Below are 22,715 nucleotides of genomic sequence, written 5' to 3'. Positions count from 1 at the left end.
GGAAACTGGTACTGTTTCAGAAAAGAGTAGCCCATATCAATACCTACTCAGTGAGAGTTAATAGTTTTGAGATCCTGACCTCAGGCTAATTCAACCTGAGCACTGTGAAATTAGAAGCAAATTACAAAATTTGAAAATAATATTACAGTGCTTGTAAGTGCCTGCTTTTCCTATCAGGACTGTAAGGGCTCCCTGGTAAGTTCTGTGTCTCAGTGACTATGCCTAACTAACTCAGACTGGATGGTGCTTGAAGATTATTCCATGTGTAGAAGGTGAGAAGGATTTCAGTACACAGAAGATACCCCGAGCATTGCAGTAGATACTCAGAGGTGCTTCCAGCATATGCCTCCTCTGGCTCTTCACAGCCTACTCATTGACCTCTCCACTCTTCTGTCCTCTTCCCTTCTTTTCTGATCTTTCCACCCATCTTCAGCACCTGGGCACTCAGCCCAGTTCCAGACTCACACCACGCTCTGACTCAAAGCCCTGATGCTCATAATGCCTCGTCGGCAGATCCTTCCCTATCGACAGGCTCTAATATTCCTCGTGGGAGGAAGATAAATTGCCATTAGTCAGGCCTAAAATGCACTCCTTGCACTCCAGCTGAAATAACTATGGGACTGGGGGAAGAGGGAGAAGAGGCAGAGCGGCGATTTTGTTTTACAGCATCCAGAGTAAAAAAAGTTGCGGTTTGACTTCAGCCTTGCCAGCCCACTCATCTCCTGGGTCCATACACTGACCTTGCACATCACCTGGACCTCCTTGATGCCAAGTTTCTGGAATTCAAGCACTGCAATGACTGTGTCTCCAAGTGTATGTCCTAGCACTGGGCTGATCAGAGCAAGGATCATGGGACTATGGGATGGACATGTGATGACAAAGAAGTGACTGTGTTGGGAATTCTCAGGAGGCTGTGCTGAGGAGGTGGTCCTGATACTGCATCTCTTGGCAGCATCCACCCTCTCTCCTTCTGTGATCCCATGCCTCAAAGTGTCAAAGGCTGGAAAGCAGGAAGATTTGACAAAGAGCTCTGTATCACACTTTAAATTTTGGGAAAAACTGAAGGAAACTTTTCTGTGGAATAATTGTGTAAACTAAGACCAAACATTGAGAACTCCAGTTTTAGAGATGGGATTTTGGATTAAATCCATTCCCTCTGAATGCTTTCTATGGTTAATTTATACATGAAAAAATCTTTTAAGAAATGAATGCATTTCATACTAGTATAGGGTAGGGGATCACAACTCACAGATGACCTTGAAGTGAAACCACCACAGGGGTTACTTTAACTGGGGCTACAGTACCCAGACACCAGTGGGTTTACAGGACAGGTTTGGGCTGGGATTAGCATGGGCTATAAAGCTGGGCTCATGCACAGGTCTGTCAGCAGTCCTCAGAGACAGTCCCTCATCTGTAGGGAGAGGCTGCAGGCCTGGAGATCAGGCTGAGTTTGGGAAGGGTCATGAGGACATGGTTAGGGAGTGATGTAAATGCGTATCAAGAGACTTAATCCTGAGGGGTGGCAAGTATTACCTATAGGACAGCAAGTATCTGTGCTGAAGGCTGGAGATAGGGGCTGGCTGAGAAGGACAGGAGTGTTTAAGGCTGAAATCAGAAGAGAAACCTTGGTGAAGCTTTGCATTTGAAATAGCCTCATCTGCTAAATCAGATTTTTGTCTTCAGGACTGCATGAGTGAGGATCCCACAGCGAAGAAAAAGGTTCAGGTTTGGGAGGCAAAGGCAAGAAAGCAGGACTGCAGGGCTGGGGCTTGTCTGTTTACATAGTGTTCAGAGCAGTAAAGGCTTCAGAGGTCGCAGCTGAGGCAGGAAAGGACCGCTTGGCTCTATTAGTCTTGCATCTAGAACTGTTCCTTGAACAAGGTGGAGAGCTGAGGTTCATGCAAGGGACCAGGAATTGTTTTTCAGACTTGAAAATGCCAGAGGGGCAGTGTGTAACATGGATATGATGATGTGTTCATCTGGCAAGAATCACAGAAGAATATTTTGATTTACTGAAAACCGGGTGGCTCCGAAGTAACTACTTGACTCTTTCGCTGCTCCCATCTGTTGCACGTATAAGCACAACAGAGCAGATGAATTTTGTCTGAGCCTGAGGTCTTCGACTGGCCCTCCATAAAAGCTGCTTGCCAAAAAACACTTAGGAGAGGAAAGCTGTCAGATATAACAGAGAAAGAAAAGGACACGGGCTTCAAAGTGCACTCCAGCAGAACATGGAAGTGACGTGGCTGGACGTGAAAGCAGCAGTCTGCTTCCCCAGCCTCCTGGAAGCCTCTAACAGCTACACAGGCAGTGAGGGGAGAGAGTAATAGAACTTCAAGTTGAAATAAAAACAATTTTCAGTAGCCTTCTGCAGTAGTTTTTAAAATACTAGAACTATGAAATATGGTGTGATGGTAACTATCAGGCTTGTAAGTCTGATAACTAGGACTTTTACCTTGAAGATCTCAGTATGGGTACTTTGAGCCTTTTAAAAGCTGTGTAAAATCAAATCTTTTTTCCTAGTTCTACTAGCTCTAGCCTTCCTTTTCATCCCCTCAATAACAACACAACTCCCTCTTGAGAATGTTATTTTCCATATTATGTGCCTATCAGTTTCTGGAATTGCAAATGTATTTGGATACCTGCATAAATTTAAGTTTCAAGAAAACTGCAAGGCTGAAACAAAGGATTCCCATCATCCAGAAGAACCACCAAAAATGTTTTATGGAAGAACTGAAAAGTCTGTGCCCTTGCATAGAATTTGCTGTACTGAGGTGAATTCCAAATGGAACTGCCATCTAAACAAGCAGAAAAATAGCTGGAATGTAGTGAGTTAAATTTAAGTATTCCTAGAAATCGGAATTAGTAGAACTTGGAGCATGATGTCACTAGCAGCAGTAAGATGCTTTTAGCTTTGTTCTCATAAATTACTTGAAAAAAGCCCTTGTACCTAGTGTCTAGCAATTAATATTTTCACATTTCCTTCCTCCCCCAATCTTATGTACTCCTTTTACCATTTTCTAACTTCACCTTCTTTTATTTTGTTCTACCCTCTGTTCTCAAAATATCGCAGCTTCTTCTGTCAATGTGAAAGCATTTGTTCATCCTAAGGCTAAGAATGGCTGTGAATGTTGCCCTCTTCTGGATCAATTTTTTTTTTTTTTTACAGTATTTTGCTAAAAAACAAATCCAACCAACCAACCAACAACAACAACAACAACAACAACAAAAACCAGTTTGAAAAAGCCCAGGAAGATACTAATGTTACCTTTATTGCTTGCACATATATAAAAAAAAAATCCGGTTTGGATTTGGATAGATCTTTATTTTGATTTTTTTCTTACTGAAATAATCTCTATCATCCACTACTGTTTCAACTGTTGTCATTCCATATGAAACAGTTTATTGGAACAAGGCTTTTTCCATTCCTCCTTATCCCTGTGCTTGTCCTGGAATAACTCTTGCTGAAAGCAAGGGAGGAGTTTAGATTTTAATTAATCTAAGCCGGCCCTCTGGCAGTGGGAAGCCGTTCCCCCTTTTCTGTGGCTCCTTCCCTTATAAACAGTCCCTCTCTATCTTTCCCGCGGGCCCCTTCAGGTACTGGAAAGCCACAGTTAGGTCACCCGAAGCCTCTCCCTTTCCTGGAAACAGAGGAGTATCTGAAGAAGTTCTCTCCTCTCCCTGCTTCCCAGCACTCCGTGCTTTCCCCTTCCACTCCGAAGTTTAAGCCGCGTTGGTTAAGGATCGCAGGGGGCTGCAGTCCGAAGAAACTGGGATGACAGAAACCTACTGGGCCTTGCAAGCAGCGACGGATGAGGCGCTGCTGCAGATGGGATATTGGGAAGGAATTCTCGGCTGTGAGGGTGCGCAGGCCCTGGCACAGGTTGCCCAGAGAAGCTGTGGCTGCCCCTGGGTCCCTGGAAGTGTCCAAGGCCAGGCTGGACAGGGCGTGAAGCAACCTGGCCTAGTGGAAGGTGTCCCTGCCCATGGCAGGGGGCGGGAATGGATGGTGGAACGAGATGACCGTTGCGGGCCCTCCCAAACCATTCCACGATAACTATTTTTAACTCTTGTTGCCAACCTCGGCACTGGTCGCTGGGAAAGCCCTCCCGCTGGGCCTGGGCCGGGCCCGGGCCGCAGCGGTACCCCACGGCCCCTGGCCTCCACGGCCCCGGGCGACTCCCGCTCCGCCCGCCCCTTCCTGCGGGAGCGGCGGCGGTTCCGGGGCGGGCCTGGGCCGGGCTCGGATCGGGCATGGCCGGCAAGCGGAGCGGAGAGGCTGGGGAGCGGAGCGGGGAGCCTGCGGCCAAGCGCGCCTGTGGCCCGCGGGACGAGGAGTTCAATGGCGCCCGCTTCAAGGCGCTGCTGCGGGACCCCGCGGCCGCCGCCAAGGGTGAGGGGCTCTGCAGGGCGGGAGAGGCGCGCCCTGAGGCGGCGGCCCGGGCTGAGGGGCCGGCCCGGGCTGAGGGGCTGCTCCGGGTCTCGGGGACTGCCCGGGGTCTCGGGGACTGCCCGGGGTCTCGGGGCTGGCCCGGGGTCTCGGGGCTGGCCCGGGCTGAGGCGGCGGCCCGGGCTGAGGGGCTGCTCCGGGTTGAGGGACCGGCCCGGGCTGAGGGGCCGGCCCGGGCTGAGGGGCTGCTCCGGGTTGAGGGGCTGCCCCGGGCTGAGGGGCCGGCCCGGGCTGAGGGGCTGCTCCGGGTCTCGGGGACTGCCCGGGGTCTCGGGGCTGGCCCGGGCTGAGGCGGCGGCCCGGGCTGAGGGGCTGCTCCGGGTTGAGGGGCTGCCCCGGGCTGAGGGGCCGGCCCGGGCTGAGGGGCTGCTCCGGGCTGAGGGGCTGCCCCGGGCTGAGGGGCTGCTCCGGGCTGTGGGGCCGGCCCGGGCTGAGGGGCCGGCCCGGGTTGAGGGGCTGCCCCGGGCTGAGGGGCTGCTTCGGGCTGAGGGGCTGCTTCGGGCTGAGGGGCTGCTCCGGGTTGAGGGGCCGGCCCGGGTTGAGGGGCTGCTCCGGGTTGAGGGGCTGCTCCGGGCTGAGGGGCCGGCCCGGGCTGAGGGGCTGCTCCGGGCTGAGGGGCTGCTCCGGGCTGAGGGGCTGCTCCGGGCTGAGGGGCCGGCCCGGGCTGAGGGGCTGCTCCGGGTTGAGGGGCTGCTCCGGGTTGAGGGGCTGCTCCGGGTTGAGGGGCTGCTCCGGGCTGTGGGGCCGGCCCGGGCTGAGGGGCCGGCCCGGGCTGAGGGGCTGCTCCGGGCTGAGGGGCTGCTCCGGGCTGAGGGACCGGCCCGGGTTGAGGGGCTGCTCCGGGCTGAGGGGCCGGCCCGGGTTGAGGGGCTGCTCCGGGTTGAGGGGCTGCTCCGGGTTGAGGGGCTGCTCCGGGCTGAGGGGCCGGCCCGGGTTGAGGGGCTGCTCCGGGTTGAGGGGCTGCTCCGGGTTGAGGGGCTGCTCCGGGTTGAGGGGCTGCCGCGGGCTGAGGGGCTGCTCCGGGCTGAGGGGCTGCTCCGGGCTGAGGGGCTGCTCCGGGCTGAGGGGCCGGCCCGGGCTGAGGGGCTGCCCCAGGCTGAGGGGACTGCCCGGGGTCTCGGGCTGCCCCGGGCCGAGGCGGCTCGCCCGGGGGACATCGCGGGGGTGGCACGGATGCTGCCGCCCCGGCGGGGATGCCGCACATGGGCACGGCACGGCCCCTCAGGGTCCCGCCCGCGGGCGGCCCACAGCGGGCCCCACACGTGGCGCTGGTGCCCCGGGTGACGCTGTGGCTTTACAGGGCTGGAGACCTTCGTGTCCGTCGCCAAGACGCTGCCATCGCCCCAAGTGTACGATGTCGTGGAAGGATACGTGAAAATTTCCATGGAGTGTGCTGAGATATTCAAGCTTCTTGATGGAGAAAGGAAGCCTGAAAGTGAAGTAAGTTGGATATAGGGGTTGTCATTCAGGGACTGGCGGCTACAATCCCAACAATCCCACCCTGGAGAAGAACCAAAAAAGGTTGCCAGGGAATTGTCACAGCCACCAAGGCTGCCAGAACTCCTGGAGCGTCTGGATAATGCTATCAGGCACAGGGTGGGATTGTTCGGGTATACGTGCAGCGCCAGGAGTTGGATTGGATGATCCTTGTAGGCCCCTTCCAGCTCAGGATATTCTGTGGTTTTTTGAATAAATAGTGCTTTGTGGTGTAAATAACTCTAGTTTTTTTTTTTTTTTTCTGGAAGTAGCAGTGGCAGAAGCACTTACCAAGTGGGAGGTGCTCCTTTTTGTTCATAGATGTTCCTGCATTTAATGACACACACAACCAATAGCTCTGTCCAAATCAAGCTGTTACGTTTCTTTAAACATTATCAAAAGGCCTTTTAGGAAATAAGGGGATCAACAGAAGCAGTTAAGAAAACAAAAGTAGCCTAGTGAAAGTATGTGTTTTTAGATATCTGCCTGGTACATCAGTACTTCTAGGAAGCCACTTGTAAAGTTGACTTCATTTTTCTTATTTCAGCTGGACACAATTTATCCTCATCAGAATATGATGAACGAACAAAGAGTTCAATAACTTTTCACTGTGAATGCTGGTGCAGCATTGCTTAGCCTTGCTTACAACGCTTACAATGTACAATGTTACTGCTCACATTGTAGTATTGTATTGTGTGGCTTTTTGGCCATCACTTACTGTTCTTTGCCTTTCAGTATCATTTTTGTCTCTATCATGTTCAGTGACAGCTTTTCCTCAATATCCCGTTGCTAACAGGGGCTGATGTTTCTAATGGGTACAGACCCAGTGCTGTATGGATTCTGGATTCATCTGGAAGGAATTAATTTCAAGATTTGAACAGCCCCAATGTTTTTCTCCAGCACATTTCATTTTTTTGTCGTCCACTTAGGAGCAATTGTCTCTTGAAGCATTGATTCCTTGAAACTACGTGGTCTCAGAAGTGATCTTTTCAAAGAGGAAGAATTAATCTGGGAGAGAATCCAGAAGTCAATGTCACTTTCATATGTGGAAGCTTTCCTCTTGGAATGGGGTTACTCTTTTTATCAGTGGTGGTTATTACTGTTTGTTCAGCTAATAATTTCAAGTCTTACCTGATATTGTCAGATATTAACATACTTTTTTATCCTGCAGATGCTGTTAATCTTTCAAGCTCTAGAAGCCATTTTACTGAGGACAGCCAGCGACCTCTCACATTTTTCTGTTGTGGGAATGAACATTGTCAAAAAGTTGATTCATTCCTATATGAAACTGGTCTATGCTGCTTTGTATTCTGAAAATCACAGGTAAGTCTTCTTTGTGCTCTGGTGGAGAAGCTCTGTCAGTTGATCTGGAGGGACTGTACTAGATGATGCAAAATTCATCTTGACTTACTGCTAATATTCCACCTTTATTTAATAATCCTTTTCCACTTGTCATAAAATAATTGCCAGTGGAGGTCTTTGCCAAGTGGAGACTGATACATCAAACAATCCAGTGCTGTAGGATACTTTCCTGAAGCTGTAGTATTCATCAGTTGGGCCTGTCCTAGTGAGAGCTAACATGGGTGGTACCTTGAGTCCTGTTATTTTAATGCTGCTTGATTTGTAGGGTGAAATGTATTGTGTGGAACAGGGCTGGGCAGTCTTCCTGTGATGGCAAAAAGAGCTGCTCTTGAGTGCTTTATTTCCCTGTATTTTTTGGAGTCAGATTTCCATGTTTATAATGGATTTTTCTCTTTCAGACTGGCTTTTCTTCTGTAATTTTTTTTCAGTCTCTTAAGTCTGAAGTAATTTTACGTTGTTCAGTAATTGTGTTATCTAGTCCAGACCAAAAAATTTCTCAGGCTTACGTGGATAGAGGAAAGAAGTTGCAAATGTCAGACATTTCAGTGCAAACCTGGGAGGAAGAGGAAACCAGAGAAAAAACCAGTCTGAAATTGGCTTGTCCAAGGCCAATGACTCATCTTTCAGCCTTTGAGCAGAATTGGAAAAGCTTTTTGTGCTTTCCCAGTTCATGCTTCCTGCACTGTGCAGTTGATCTTATTGCAGGTGGCATTTTAACGGGACAGAGCATCTCAAATAGGTACGCTGGAAACAAATTTTGAAGCTGTGCAAGATCTGCACTTCTGATTAAGTGTTTAAAGACTGCAGGTTCTGGAGAAATCCTTCTAAAACCTGCACAGAGGAGGCTGCACATTTCTGATGGGAGATGCTCTGCATTTTTTGTGCAACCTCTTTGATGTGCTGAGGTATTATTTTTATGTCTAGATGGGATCTCTGCTTGAATCATGTGGGTTTTTGCAGATTGTCCATGACAGAAACATGATGGACAGATCACAAATCTGTTCACGGTAGTGGCTGTTCAGATGATGGAGGTCTGCAGTCTTTGCGTAGTGGCCCTGACGTATTCCAGTTGAAATAAATGGCAAACCTCTATGAATTTAGGAGTTCTTGGAATAATTAAGGGTTGTCTAGTCCAACTCCGCTGCCATGAACAGGTTATCTTCAAATTGTTAATTTTGGCACTTTCTCCCTTTTAAACTACTTTATAAAGGGAATATCCAGCCTCACATTATGGCTTAATTTTGGGGAAGAATATAAAAAAGCATTTCCTTCTCCTTTTTTCCCCTCACCTCTCTTTCCCAGCTGCAGTTATTACTGCCTAAAATAATTACTTTGATTATTCAACTCCCCTTCTATTTTCTCTTTAAGTTTTAATCTCTTGTTTTGGTGGTTTGTATAACCATCATCCTGGAAATAGCCTGCAGGTTTACCTCTGCTTTGTTTTTTTAGGATGAGCCGAGGGTGCCTTACACTGCTGTCAGCGATGGTGGCTCAGGGCCCGGATTCAGCAAGGGACTTATATAGTCATTTTGATTTCAATAACAAGTACCTGCCTGGATTGTTGAAAAAAAGATGTAAGCAGGTAAATTAAGGTGCTGCATGCCATGGCATGCTGTGCCATGGCTCCACCAGCTTTTTTAGCTATCTATTCAGAGCAAAGCTGTTGCCAATGGTTGCTGTATTTTCATCTGCAAGAGCTTAACTCTCCCTTCCTGTTCTGTGTCAGGCTGAAGTCCTGGATTGTGCCTAACTGGACACATGAAGATGCCTTATGTGTTTCCAACAAGCTATGGAGAAATAGAAATGTATCATTTCTATGAACTTCCCTTCTGATGTCTAAAGCAGAGTGAAAATGATAGTAAACTCCTGAAAACTAGACTTTTTTTTTTACAGTTTGGTCCCACTGAAATAAGTGGAGATTGGAGAGGGGATATTGCCCAGTACCAACACAGAGTAATTTTATTTGACAACATAAACAAAAGTTCTAAATAATCTCTAGCTGGAAATCCAAAAGAATATGTGAGTGAAGAGAAAAAGTCACTCCTCTTTTTCAAGAAGAAACTGTCTCTTGTTCCCTCCCTGTTTGCTAAAAATGATCAGGATTGACCCAAACCAGTGCTTTAGAAGAAGAATATTTGTGTCATTCCAAATGCAAATATATAATAAATCCAGTATTGTTTGCAATGTTGACATATTGTTTCTGGATTTTAAAGATTACTTGCAGAGTGAGTCTGTACGTTTGTGTTGGGTTTGTGCCATGTGAGATGAAAATTCAGACTTTTTCTTTGTAAAGCACTCAAGTGGAAAGCAAAAAAACAAACACATCCCTTTTTCCCTGGAACCACCTTGTATGGTTCCAAAATTGTCAGATTCCATGAATTTTGACCTCACTGCAGGAGTAACTTAATTTTAAATGCTTGGGTTTAGTCTTTTGACCACAAGCTGCTTGAATACATGAGTAAGGTACAAGGAAACTAGCATCCAAAAGGTCTTAGTCTTGTACAGCTTTAAGTGAAATTATGTCACAGCTGGCTATCAGAGGTGAGTTTTTAACACAAAAATACCAGGCCCAAAGCTTAATGCAAAGCATTGTTTGTTTCTCTTTATTTCTTCTTTCAACCCTTTCGTGAGTCCCTGCTGCCTTATCTTTTGCTTACTTAGAATCTTCTTTCAGGCTTCTTTACATGTAGCTTAATTTTGCTCAGCAGATTTAAAAAAAATCATAAATGATGGCAGGACTCTGTCAGGGAATGCAGTGGTAGGACGAGGGGTGACTCTTTGAAAGAGGGTATATTTACATTGGATATTGGGAGGAGATTCTTGGCCATGAGGGTGATGAGGCGCTGTCCAGCACAGGTTGCCCAGAGCAGCAACTGCCCCCTCCCTGGAAGTGTCCAAGGCCAGGTTGGACAGGGCTTGGAGCAACAGGGCTTGGGATAGTAGAAGATGTCTCTGCCCATGGCAGGGCATGGAGTGAGGTGATCCTGAAGATCCTTTCCAGCTCCCTTCCAACTTGAAGATCCTTTCAAACCATTTTGTGATTCATTGTTCATATCCTATGGTGCTGTTACAGGTCAAGCTTTCACTGCTTCCACTCTGCCTGAGTCGGTAATTTTATATTCACCCATTTTTATGGGCATTTTTGTGAACTGACCACGCAGTGCACAAGTGAGGAAGTTCAGTGATGCAGGGTTTGGCATGAAACGGCTGTTAATGTTTCCTTTTTATTTAAATTTGTGGCCTGGTCTCATATATTGAGAATTGAAAACATTTTCCTTTTTATGTAAAAGTTATCTGTTTAATATAAGAAGTTTTTGGCTGAATATGCTGTGGATGTATTGCATGTTAATGTATGTCTATGGCTGCATGCAACATTTTTATAGAAGTTGTTTCATTTACCCATTTATGGTGCTTCTAGGGATAATCAGCAGTTGCAGTATCAGTTCTGCAGTTGGGTGCAATCTGTGTGCTAGCAACATTTTTCATTTTAAATTTACATTTTGATGTTTCCAGGGGAGACCAGATGTCCGCATGGCCTATATTCAGTTTGCTCTCTCCTTTCTCATTGCTGGTGACAATGCAATCTTGGCACAGGTGCTGGAATTAAAAGGTACTTCATAATTGCTTGTTGGGTTTTTGTTTTTAAGGCACAGCCATTTATAGGTGATAATAAATATGACCTAATTAAAAATGTGAATCAGGTACAGAGCACTAATAAGAAGCAAAATATATATTTTTAATCTTACTATCTGAAAAGCTTTAAACTTCCTTGGTAGTATATTAAATAAGCCTCCTCTACTTGAGAACAATAAGCTAGCTGCTAAAACTTTGCAAAAATAAAGTCTTTGGTGGCACAGATTAAAAAAAAGGTAAATCTAATATAATACTTTGAGGTCATAGAGTCAATAAACAAAAAAAATTCATGGCCTCCAGCCTTGCTCATAAGGCAGACACAATGGATATTTTGCCTTAATTTTGTTTTGAAAAGGGTGTACTTCAGTTGCCTTTCTGCCCTGTGAATTGTGACCCTTGGTAAAGTTATGAGACAGTTCAGAGGGGTTCTGGAAATACTGTTTGAAAATAAGTGCTTAAGCCACTAGCTGGCAGCAAATAATTTTTCCTATGGCAGGGGACTGAGAACTGACTGTAATTATTTACTTTTCTTGCTCCTGCTACCCCAGGGCTGCTGATTTCATTTAGGTGCTGGCAGTTGTTTAGTTCTTTCAGGCTGGGGATTGCACACTTTGGCCCAGTCAGTACAGATGGCTTTCATTCCCCTGTAAGAGTCCCAAGTTCTCTATAAACTAAAGTTGTCTAACTTTGAGACACACAGGTGAGCCAAAAGGTGATGCACATGGTGAAGATGGAACCTCCAAACATTTGAGAATCACTCAGTGAAGCAATAACAAGTGCTTCAATGGGAAGAAAATGAAATTACTTGAATTTTAGTGTGGCATTTCAGGGCTCAAAATGTATTTAAAATTGACAGATGCTGAGGCAGTGTTAATCAGCAAGTTGGCAAATTGGCCAGTCAAGATGAGAGTAGGTTTGGCAGCATCACTTGCTCATAACCATAGTCATAGACACATGGTCCTTCTGACCTCTGATTGCTGCCTTTTGGTTCATTCTGGAATATAACAGCAAGATAAATAATGTGACATGGAAGAGGAGTGGGTATGAATTCCCTGAAGTATTTTAGTATGAAAAGAGCTTTCACATTTTGACTTAGCATTTGAAATGTCCTCTTAGATTTCATTCCATCTATCCTTCGCTCTGAAATAAAGGAAGACAGAGTTTCTACTGTCAATCTTCTACTTTCCACACTGAGAACTAAGGTATGATACACCCTTGAAACTGTGTTGTTTCATGTTTTCTATTTTCCTCACTGCTGAAAACAGTTCTGCAGTGATTTCTCACACAGTGTTCAGTTCTTAGGGCTGCTGGCAGTGTGTGTGACTGATAATACGTGCTGGAGGTTGGTAGCTTGGCTATATTACTGTTTCAGGATTGAAAACAGGGAAGCAGGAATTGCTGAAAGGCATGAGAGTTGGTTTACTGGTGGCTGCCTTTCCCATGCTCTGTCACCTTCTGAGCATGGCCCTGCCTCTTTCATGGGGTGCTTTTGTTGCTTGTAGAGCAGCTGCACCTGAGTTGTATTTTATTTCTTTAAAAAATATTTTTAGCTCCAGAATCTATGACTTTTTAATATCTGTTCTGAGCTGCTGTAGCAATGTTGCATAAGCTGTTGCATGAACAGTTGAGAGATTGAAGAAAAAAAAAAGTTTTAAATTTAGAGTGTAGCCATAAGAGCCTGCCTCAGACTTGAGCTTTTCTCAGCTGACCAGTTAAAGCCAAAAATGTTCTTTCATTTTGCTGTTGCAATAACACAAAAAAGAAGCATAATAAGAAACCTATCATTTAAATGTAAAATAAACCTCCTTGGTGTTTTGTTTTTCAAATGAAGCTTTTCCTATGTGGGAATCATACATCATGAGCTGTTGCATTATTGGTGGACCCCAGCACACTGTATGACTCTTCCAGCTTAGCAAGAAAAATGGGAATTAAAACAATGCCAGCAGAAGAACTTTTGAGAAACTTCTTCCACTGTGTATTCCCTTTCATTCAAACTTTGTTTGTAGTAGGCTTTACTATGTCCACGCCCAGGTTCCCCTGGTTCTGCTCTGTGGCTGTGGTGCTCTAAATGTGATCTGTGGTCTTCAGTTGACTGTGAACATCTGTCCTGTCCACACGTGCAGGGGTTGCAGAGGTTGGCGTAGGGTCAGGGTGGAGCGGGAGCATGTGAGAGGAGTGTTGACAGGACAGGCAGAACCTTTCTTCTGCCGTGGTGAGGAGAGCCAGCTCTGTGTGCACTAGAAGAATGAGGTGTGTTGCTATTTTGCCGTGGTTTTGTGACAGTTTGCAGTAGAGGGATTTGCATTTTTCTCATTTTCAGGTGGTTCATAACAAAAATATCAGCAAAACACAGAAGGTGCGTTTTTTCACTGCAGAAGTGTTGCTGCACATCGCTTCGCTGTACCGTTGGAATGGGATTACTGATGTCAGCCCTGAGGATTTAAAGGTCTGGTCATTTATTTCTTTGTTACTCTTAGTCCTTGTGCTGCCTTTAATTTCCCCTCCTCTTGCAGCCCACAGCTTTTGAAACAGCTCCCATTTGCTCTGAGCTTGATGAGCTCAAAAAGAGGAATCTACTGAGCCTGTTTAAAAAGAACCCCCAAATTTCTGCTGCTTCTCACTGGGTTTTGGCTACAGATTTTTTACCTTTGTGTGTGCCCTCTTGTATTCCTCTACCAGATGCTGCCACTCCCATCCTGATGTACTGTAAACACCCTTTGGAGGAGATCTGTTTCTAGTAGAAATCTGCCTGGAGCTGTGCAGATCTCCGACCCCATTCATAAGCATACATTTCAGTTCTGAGTAATTTTTAAGTTCTTAACAGATCCTGGCAGTCCCTTTAAATCATATGATTCATAATTTCCCAGCCACAGTTGTCAAGAGTCTTCTCATCCATAGGCATCTTGAGTTGTTCCGGATTTAGAACGTTAATGGAATTGTAGAATCGCAGAATGGTTTGGGTTGGAAGGGACCTTCAAGTCCTGAAGCTTTTTTTTTTAATCTGAACAAAAGCCAAACTTTCCTTTAGTATTCCTTTAAGAGGAGCCATATAAAATGTAGAGTGAAGCTGATATTGATATCTGTGATGCCAAATCTCATATGCCTTTTTTACTCCTTTGTGGTTCTTGTAGGTGGCTCAAGGTTCTGAGGAGGTGGGAAAAGCAATGGTACGAGAACTTGTGCATAGTTTCTTAATGGACCTCTGCTGCTCTCTGAAACATGGCATAACGTTCTATGATCCGAGTCTTGGAACTTCTGGCAAGTAAGTCACCGGGCAGCTGGGATTGTACGTGGATTTGTTGCTAGAAGCAGAAGAGACCTCACTAGTTATGGTGTCTGCCCTGAAATGTGTGGTGTTAATTCACTGTTTGTCATGCAGAAAATGTGGAGGTAAATTAATTTCTTAATTCTTTGAATATAAACTCAGAAATTATGCCAGGAGGATGAGAGATCGTGCGTTCAATTAACAGTTAGAGAAGCTGCAGAGTTCACATCCTATATAAAGTATCAAAATAAGGATTTTTTATTCAAATTTTTTTTTGTCTTCAACAGGGGAGGAAATGTGGTACTTCTGCACTTCCTGCTTGGTTTAAAAACTGCAACAGAAGATGAAATGGTTGCTGATCTTGTGGTGAATATTCTCAAAGTATGCCCAGATTTATTGAACAGATACTTCAAGGAGACCCAGTATTCCTTTGTTCCTAGAGTGAAGTCTGCTTGGATGGATAACATGAAGTTACTCAAAAAGGTAAGAGTCTGGGTGATGGTAAAAAGCCATGCTCAGGGCAGGAGGCTCTATAAACATTTAAACTAAACTGGTAAAGAAGGAATTGGTGTAAGAAACAGTGGAAGACATCACATCAGTGACATATTTTTTGAGATGCAGCAACATCAAAGCTCAGCTAGAAAAACCTTTTGACCTTTGTGAGTGTTCTGCTGCCTCCTTGTTTAGCTTAAAATGGGCAAGTGGGACCTAGAATCTCTTGAAAAGGGATGGCCTTTAGCAGGGATGCTGGTTGCATACAGAGGGTCCATTTAGTTGAGTAGGTGTCTGGAGGATGCTCTGTAGCATTTTTGCATAAAAATTGATATTTAATGTTGCTATCACTTCCAGTAAGTCAAAATCCTTCTGTAAAATGCTCCCCAGAAGAAGCTGTAATCTCTGGAACTGTATCAATGGGGCTTAAATTTTTGTTTCTTTTCTTTCAGATCTATGAGGCTCAACCAGAGATCTCCAATTCTTTCAAGACTTCAGAATTTATTCCTCTTCCCAGATTGCTTTCTATGGTGATGGTAACTACAGTCCCTGCAGTGTGCAATAGAACAATGTTCAACCAAGGGTTAAATGTAAGAGCACTATATAGTATTTCAGTGACTTTTCTGTCCCAGTTCGTACTGTTTCATTTTAGTGTGTGATCATTCAAGGAATTTCTTAAGTTGCTTAATTACTTGTGTTTTATGTTGTCTGCCTCAGCATAAATCTGGCTTGGTGAAGCACTGGAAAATGAATTAAAATCACTGATATTGTTTCCAGGTGCCTTTCACAAGCACCAGTTCTGCCACTGTCTGCTAGTGTTTTAGACTGGGAATCTGAAAACCTATGGATTCTTTACTGCTAGCTAAGATCTAAAAAATAAGTAATTCATTGACCATTTTTAACACACATTCAGAGTACGGATTCTTTGCAAAGGATAATAGGAATCACTGAAATGTCATGAATTCATTTCCTTCTTTCAGTTGCCCAGCACAGAGGTGAAGCACAGCATCCTATCGCTGATGTCCATGGTGCTGAGAAGAGCCCTGAGGAACATTCAGCACTGTTTGTCTGAAGAAACCTGGCAAAGGTCACAAATCTACACACTGCCAGCAGTGCAGGAGTTTGTGCAGCTCTACAGAGAAGCTGTCAGCAAGGTAGAAAGAAAGGGACAACTGGGGGCTGTCAGGAGGCATTTTGCAGGCAGCAGACAGCTGCTTCTCCCCTGTACTTTCTCCTGGAGTAGTTGCAGCTGAGGAGCCAGGAGATGGTACCCTGGGGGAGGCTGTGGGTTAAATGGTGAGGTGGGAGCCTACACTTCCTGACATGTCTGATGGGAATGCAGATGAAGTTCTATGGTGAGACAGATTTGCAGCATTGATGGCTGTTGTGCTGCAAATGATTTCCAAGAACAGGAAGCAAGTTCTCTTCCTGGTTCAAGTCAATGTAGCCAGCAGAGGTTACTCAGAAGTTACTAGACAAGAGAGCACTTGAGTTGAAAATATGCCATAAGGAAGAAGAACCGAACAAATGTTTCACAGGAAGCCTTTTCAATAAAATGTTCTTTCCAGTACTTACTTTTGGCAGAAGTGGAAGTACAGTGCTTGATTTCAGGTCATTCTCTGATTGCACACAAGGTCAATTCCAGCCTTTGTGAAGAGCAGCAAATCTGTCTTCCTGTTGGGTGTTTGGGGGTGTATTTATCACAGGAGCTCTGTCTTACAAAGAAGAGCTGTTGCAATTTGTCCTTTTTGCTTTTAGGTTTTACCAGACATGACTAGTATAGTGGCTGTCTGGCAGTCCCTGCTGAAGCAAGAGAGAGAACACAATGACAGCCCAGCAGAGAAAAAGGAAGGTGATGTCTCCACTGTGAAGGCAATGACCAGGACAGAAGTTGCAGAGCAGCATGGTAGGCAAAGCAGGTGGACTTACAGCTTCTTATCTCTGAGGGAATGAAGCTGTACTTCCCTGAAGTATTTTAGTAAGAAAAGAGCTTTCACATTTTAACTTGTTGTGAAACCCTCATCCCACTCTTAACTTCAGCAGAATCCATATCTCAGTTGTGTATTTACTACTCGCCTTTTCTTTGCTCAGTGTCTCAGGCCATTAGAATTGCCTGAGAGCACAGTTCAACATATAGGCTGCCACTGCTACTGGAAGGTTAAGCAGTTTGACTTGGCTATCCCAGGATCACAGAATGGTTGAGGTGGGAAGGGATCTCTGTAAATCATCTTTCCTGATACCTCTGCCTAAACCTGGTTACCCAGGTCCACATTCACACAGCTTTTGAACATCTCCAAGGATGGAGACTCCAGAACCCCTTTGGGCACCCTGTGTGGGTGCTCAAGTCAAAAAGTGTTTCCTGATGCTCGGAGTGTTCCTGTGTTTCACTTTCTGCCCTGTGCCTCTGCTCCTGCCACTGGGTTCTTCTGGGAGGAGCTTGGCATCATCATCTTTGCACTCTCACTCAGGTACTCATACACATTGATGAGATGCTCCTGAGCTTTCTCTTCAGTCTGAACAGCCCCAGCTCTCCCAGCCATTCCTCACAGGAGAGATGTTCCAGTCCCTTCACCATTTTTGTGAGCCTTTGCTGGACTGTCCCCAGTGTCTCTATTTTCTGGGGAGTGCAGACTTGAACACAACACTCCTGGTTTGGCCTCCCCAGTGCTGAGAGCAAGGGAAGAAGCAGCTCCCTGACACCAGGGCCTTCAGATCCTTCCCTGGCAACCTGCTCTCTGCTTGGGTGGCCCCAGAATGTACTGGTGAATGGGCTGCTCCTCCTCAGGTGCAGGGCTCTGCTGTTCCTCTTGTTGAACTCAGCCCTCCTGCCCTTGACCTTTCTTTGCTAGTAGCTGTTTCACAGCCACAAAATAAAATTGGCAGGGAGACTGATTTGCCTGAAAAATAATTTTTGGAGAGATTTTTGTTTGTACAAGTTATTTTACCGGGATGTCTTTTTTTTTTTTTTTTTAGCAGTTAGTTGCTGTGGCTACACAAATGCTTGTATTGCTGTAACACAGGAGTGGAATTAAGAGTGTTGGAAGAGGGGGAGAGGGATGGAGTGAAGGCTTCAGTTTTCTTCTCTCAAATCCAGTGTCCCTCCCAAAGGGCTTCCTTCCAGAGTTCCCTTGCAGGGAATGGGGATTTTCAGGATTGTCTCTATCTTGGCCAACGGCCTGTGAAGTTTTCCTTGTGGGCTAGAGATTAATCTGCAACCAGTTTTACTCTTCACGGGGCATATTCCACAGAGAGACTTCCTGGAGCAAAAGACTTTTCAGTGGATGTCTTCCTGTGCATCCCTTTGGGCAGCAAAATGTTGTCGGCCCTGACAGTCCAAGGCTTGGAAACCAGTGAAGCAGCTAATTCCTGTAGGATTGTAGCTGTAGTTCCTCAGCATTCTGAGGTGGTAATGCTGTGTCACTTACTCCCAGCTCACCTTTTACAGCTTTATTTGCATTGTGGTCACTAGAGAATTCTTTTCTTATGGGAGCTGAGACTCAGGCAAACAAAGTTTATCCATGGCCTTCATCCAGTTCTTCCTGACTCAGTGAGGGAGACCAAATAAATAGGAAAAAATTAGGTGTTAAATGTTTTGGCTCATGTTCTTTGCTTGCTTTCATTAATGACTGGATAACAAGTAGCTTTTATGGCTCCTCCTGGTACAACTGAAACCTGAGATGTTTTTTCCTAGGAAGTAAACAGTTGCCTTAAGTGCTATTGGCGTTTCTTTCATACAGGTATTTGCTGTCTGCCTCTTGCCAGGAGCTTTCACTGAGAAAGTATTATTTTGAAAGGGGAAAGGGAAGAAAGAAGTTTTTTAACTGAAATAATAAATTTGCACCAAACTGTAGTGCACTGACTCCTGCACTTCCCCAGCCAAACCTCCCTGGCATTAGCTAAAAGTAGTGTTGCCAGAAATCAGCAGCATGACCATATCCTTTCCTTCACTTTTTCCTGATGTTCAGCCTTAAACAGCAGTGGGATGGGTGGGTTCTTACAGTGAGTATTCAGATGCTCAGGTTGTGTTTTATGTGTGTGAGCACTTCTGAGTCAAATTAGAAATGGCAACTCTCAATCTAAGCACTGAATAAGCAGATTAAGTTTTGAAAGTATTCATACAGGAATGCTGGGGAATGAAACTGGAGATTCCACAATGTTTTTCTTCTTCTTGTTGGGAAGATAGCAGGTCATTTCCTAGGCAAATCTGCTGGAAATACAGTTATTAATTCTCATGCTGGGTAATGGAGATGTAACACTGTGCACTCTTGCTGTGAAATAAGAAGAAACTAATTATGGAAACATTTTGTTTAGGTTTAGATGATGCTGAGACGCTGCTTCTGAAAGCTGCACTGCTTCAGGTCATATGTCTTTATCAGAAGGTTGTGCCCCACTTGGTAGCACAGAGCAACTTTGATTTTAGCAAGCTGCTAAAAGGTATGTGATGGGTATTTGTATTTCCTCCACTGTTTTCACTGGCTGTTTACAAAGTCCACAGCAGAAGGGAATGTTTGCTTTTCTGTGGAGATAAAGGGTTGTTTTCCAAAAGTAGCCCATTTTAGTTTCTCCATTGTGTTGGCATTTATTATTGCTGTTTCTGCAGTGCTCTGGCACTGTTAAATTCCATAGCTTCTCTGCCACACCCTATGCTGACATAGCTGTCAGCACTATGTTGCACTCCAGCCTTCCTCTCTGTGTGTCATATTCTTGGAAGTGTTTGGTCTTCATGAGCGTTCTGAGGATGGCTTATCTTCCGCTCTTAAAGAGGTTTCTTCTGGCCCTCTGTCAACAGTCCACTGTCAGTAAGTTATTTCCAAACTCTTATTAGCTGCGATCAATGAGATTTTTTTTGAAGAGTTTTTTTGAACAGGTTAGTTCACAGAAAGTTCGGGGTGGGGGTGAAGAACAGCACCTCTCAGTCTGCCAATGTCCTCTGAAAAATCTTGTAATACAGATTTGGCCTTGCTAGGGTCCAATAGAGACAGAGCCCTGAAGGGCAGAGAGGCCTTAGAATGCTGGCTGATATCCAAAGACCACCTCCTCCAAGCTGTGAGTTCTGAAGAGGAGGAAATAGGGAAAAAAAGCCAGGAGGCTTCCATAGATGGATTAGGAGCTGAAGAGCAAAATCACAGGAAAAAAAATGAAGCTTTCAGGAGGTAGAAGGGAGGACAGGTGGCCTGGGAGTAATATGGGGAATTTGTATGGGAAGCTAGGGATAGGGTTCAGAAGCTAAGGCTCAGTTAGAACTGAGTCTGGCCAGGGATGTCAAAGACAGCAAGAAGTGCTTCCATAAGTATGTTGGCAACAAAATAAAACTCAGGGATGATGTGAGCCCTCTCCAGAAGGAAATGGGAAACCTGACTTCCCTGGACATGAGGAAGGCTGAGGTTCTGAAAGACTTCTGTGGCTCAGCCTTCAATAGCAAGTTCTCCAGCCAAGCTTCCCAAGTTGGGAAAGGCAAATGCCAGGACCTGGGAGAGTGAAGACCCTGAGCCCACTGTCAGAGAGGATGAGGTTCAAGCCCATCTGAGGAACCTGAACATGCTCAAGTCCATGGGATCTGATGAGATCCATCCACAGGTCCTGAGGGAACTGACAGAGGAAGTGGCTAATCCACTGCTCATCATATTTGAGAATTTGTGGCAGTCTGGTTAAGTTCCCACTGACTGGAAAAGGGGGATACTCATCTCTCATTTTTACAAAGGAGAAAGTGGAAGACCCAAGGAACTACAGACGAGTCAGTCTCACTTCCATGCTCGGCCAGGTCACGGAGTAGATTCTCCTAGAAACTCTGCTAAAGCACGTGGAAAACACAGAGGTGGTTGGTGACAACCAGCATGGCTTCACTAAGGGCAAATCATGCCTGACAAATTTGGGAAGCTCCTCCAGTACTGCTTGTGGTACAGTCGATACGGCCACGTACAGCTGAGGCTGAGGGAGAAAGCAAAGGGTTGATTGGGCATCACTGCTCTCTGTGAGCAGCTGTCTGTGTTTCTAGGATGTGTAAGGATGGGAGTTATGTAAATGCCTTAATTAACTGTAAGAGAAAAAGGAACTTTAGAGAAAATCCCTCTCAAAATCAACTGTCTCATGCATGAGGTTTTTCCTCCCTCTGTCAAAGCATGTTTAATTGATTTTTGGCTTGGTGACGTACCACATCACGTACCCTGTTTATCCCTTTATTTCTTGCACTGGTCTGCTTACTTCAAACTGGACAAAAGGCAGGACACGTTTTCGTGAGGCAGAAATCTCTTTGTGGGTCTCTTGGGTATTATGAAATAATAAAGTTAAACAGGCTGGAAAATAAAGTGCCATTCTCAAACAAATGTAATGAAGTGAGCTCTTGGGTATTGTCGTGGTTTGACATGGAAGTGATTTTTTCAGGAAGTTGGGTCAAACCAATCAGTGGTCAGGTTTGGATATTGGCACCTGGAGTGACCACTGAAGGTGTGGATACGCCTCTGAGAACACAGGGGGTTAAAAGCAGGAACTCCCAAGAGCTCGCTCTCTTTGGTTCCGGTCAGGGTGCAGTGCAGACCTCCCCTGCCCAGCCATGGGGCTGGGTGGGGGAGGGGGAGCCATGAGGCCTGGTCGAGGTGAGCTGAGGGGTAGAAGGACTGGAACCGGGCTAGCTCGTGTGGACGGAAGGGTGGAGAGAAGCGGAGATGCCTTTGTCATTTCCCCCCACCTCCCAGAGGGAAGAGACTGAGAGTCCGGATGGCACCTGTAACTTTGCCAGCGCGGAGGAGAAGGGGTGGGGGGATGGTGTCCAGCCTTGGCCTTGGGAATCGGCAGCTGGGTAGAGATTTCAGCTGTCCAGGGAGTCTGAGCTTTTAACCCTTTCCTGAGAAACGAAGGCTTTGTAAAATACTACTCCTCCTTGATTTGAAGTAGAATGTCCCAGAGACAGTCTGGGATCCGAGATGATGGAAGAAGAAATTCTTGAGTTGGGAGGAGATGATGGAGTGGCTTGTGGCTGGACTTTTCTTGTTAGCCATAGACTGAACCAAATTCTCCTGACAGAGGCTGCACTTAGGGGGGTGCGTTGGTGTGCCAAGAGACTTGTTTCAGTGATTACCAGCAGAAGAGTAGAGAGAACAGAGGAGAGTTGGAGAAGGTGGGGAGAAGCCCTCTGTCTTCGAGGAAGAAGAGGAGAAGAAGACCTCTGTTCTTGGACCCTCAGCCTCAGGGGAAAATGGGGGGGACTGTAGTCCCAAGATGAGAAACTGAACTGTTGTCTCTTTTGGTCCATGGCAAAGCATCCTTAAAGGAGCCCTATGAGCAGTCTGTCCATGCACGGTGGTGAGAGCACTGTGACATGGAAAGGAGAGTGTCACCATGGCAGATTTTCTCCAGGTGGTTGCCATGTGTGACATGGAAACACGAGGGTGGCAATTGTGTTTCCTGGGGGGTCTGTGGCACAGGAGAGACTCCTGTCTCCCTTGAAAGATTGAGTATCTGATTATCTGAAGGGTGGCAACTTGATCAGGATCCTGGGTGGTGTCTCACTGTTGAGTTTGTTTGGAAATTAGGTGGGAAGAGGAGGGGTGTTTTGGAAGGTCTTCATCCAGGATTTAGTGTTTGTAGTTTTTTGTAGTAGTTTAATAAAGTTTTTTTCCTTTGTTATTAAGCTTGGGCCTGCTCTGCTCTGTTCCTGATCACATCTCACAGCAATTATTTAGAAAAGTGCATTTTCATGGGGGCGCTGGCATCGCGCCAGTGTCAAACCATGACAGGTATTGATTTTGAGGAGAGATAATGATGGTGTAAAAAAATCATGAGACTTTGTTTTCTCAGATGTGTCAGTGTGAGAGTTCTGTTTCTCCTCCTGATCCTCCTGATAGAAACATGGACACCAAAGGCACCGTGTGTTTCTACCTTGTAGCAGTATGTTCTTTAAATAGCTGATGGAGTTTTATTGTTTGGTCCAACTTACTCTTGGACTGCCTTGGTGGTGACTGTTTAAAATGTCTTGTTGTTTCTCTAATGTGGGCCACAAAGATCCTGCACAGGCTCTGAGAGGCTCAGGCACCAGTGCTT

General features: G+C 45.8%; 1 protein-coding gene and 1 long non-coding RNA gene across 3 annotated transcripts in view; one reads left to right on the top strand and one right to left on the bottom strand.

Annotated features, from left to right (window-relative positions):
- Window positions 1-421: 421 nt before the first annotated feature.
- LOC137469737 (uncharacterized) lies at window positions 422-850 on the bottom strand. Its single transcript, XR_010996666.1, has 2 exons — window positions 741-850; window positions 422-543 (listed from the first exon to the last, which is right to left on the bottom strand). It is a non-coding gene; the product is annotated as an uncharacterized lncRNA (long non-coding RNA).
- Window positions 851-4,156: 3,306 nt separating this feature from the next.
- Window positions 4,157-22,715, top strand: part of URB1 (URB1 ribosome biogenesis homolog) — a 44,490-nt gene continuing 25,931 nt past the window's right edge. The window contains exons 1-13 of one of the 2 annotated variants that reach the window (XM_068182764.1): window positions 4,157-4,393; window positions 5,751-5,890; window positions 7,098-7,249; window positions 8,738-8,870; window positions 10,802-10,898; window positions 12,038-12,123; window positions 13,242-13,367; window positions 14,053-14,183; window positions 14,474-14,669; window positions 15,131-15,268; window positions 15,659-15,832; window positions 16,437-16,584; window positions 18,990-19,112. In XM_068182764.1, coding sequence (XP_068038865.1) covers window positions 4,255-4,393; window positions 5,751-5,890; window positions 7,098-7,249; window positions 8,738-8,870; window positions 10,802-10,898; window positions 12,038-12,123; window positions 13,242-13,367; window positions 14,053-14,183; window positions 14,474-14,669; window positions 15,131-15,268; window positions 15,659-15,832; window positions 16,437-16,584; window positions 18,990-19,112 — 1,783 coding nt within the window. In that variant the 5' untranslated portion in view covers window positions 4,157-4,254. The remainder of the gene's footprint in view (window positions 4,394-5,750; window positions 5,891-7,097; window positions 7,250-8,737; window positions 8,871-10,801; window positions 10,899-12,037; window positions 12,124-13,241; window positions 13,368-14,052; window positions 14,184-14,473; window positions 14,670-15,130; window positions 15,269-15,658; window positions 15,833-16,436; window positions 16,585-18,989; window positions 19,113-22,715) is intronic. The other variant, XM_068182763.1, reaches the window with a different exon arrangement.

The sequence above is a fragment of the Anomalospiza imberbis genome, chromosome 2 (genome assembly GCF_031753505.1).
Source record: "Anomalospiza imberbis isolate Cuckoo-Finch-1a 21T00152 chromosome 2, ASM3175350v1, whole genome shotgun sequence".
Taxonomy (NCBI): Eukaryota; Metazoa; Chordata; class Aves; order Passeriformes; family Viduidae; genus Anomalospiza; species Anomalospiza imberbis.
The sequence above is the reverse complement of the archived record's forward strand: the minus strand, read 5'-3'. Positions and strand labels throughout refer to the sequence as shown.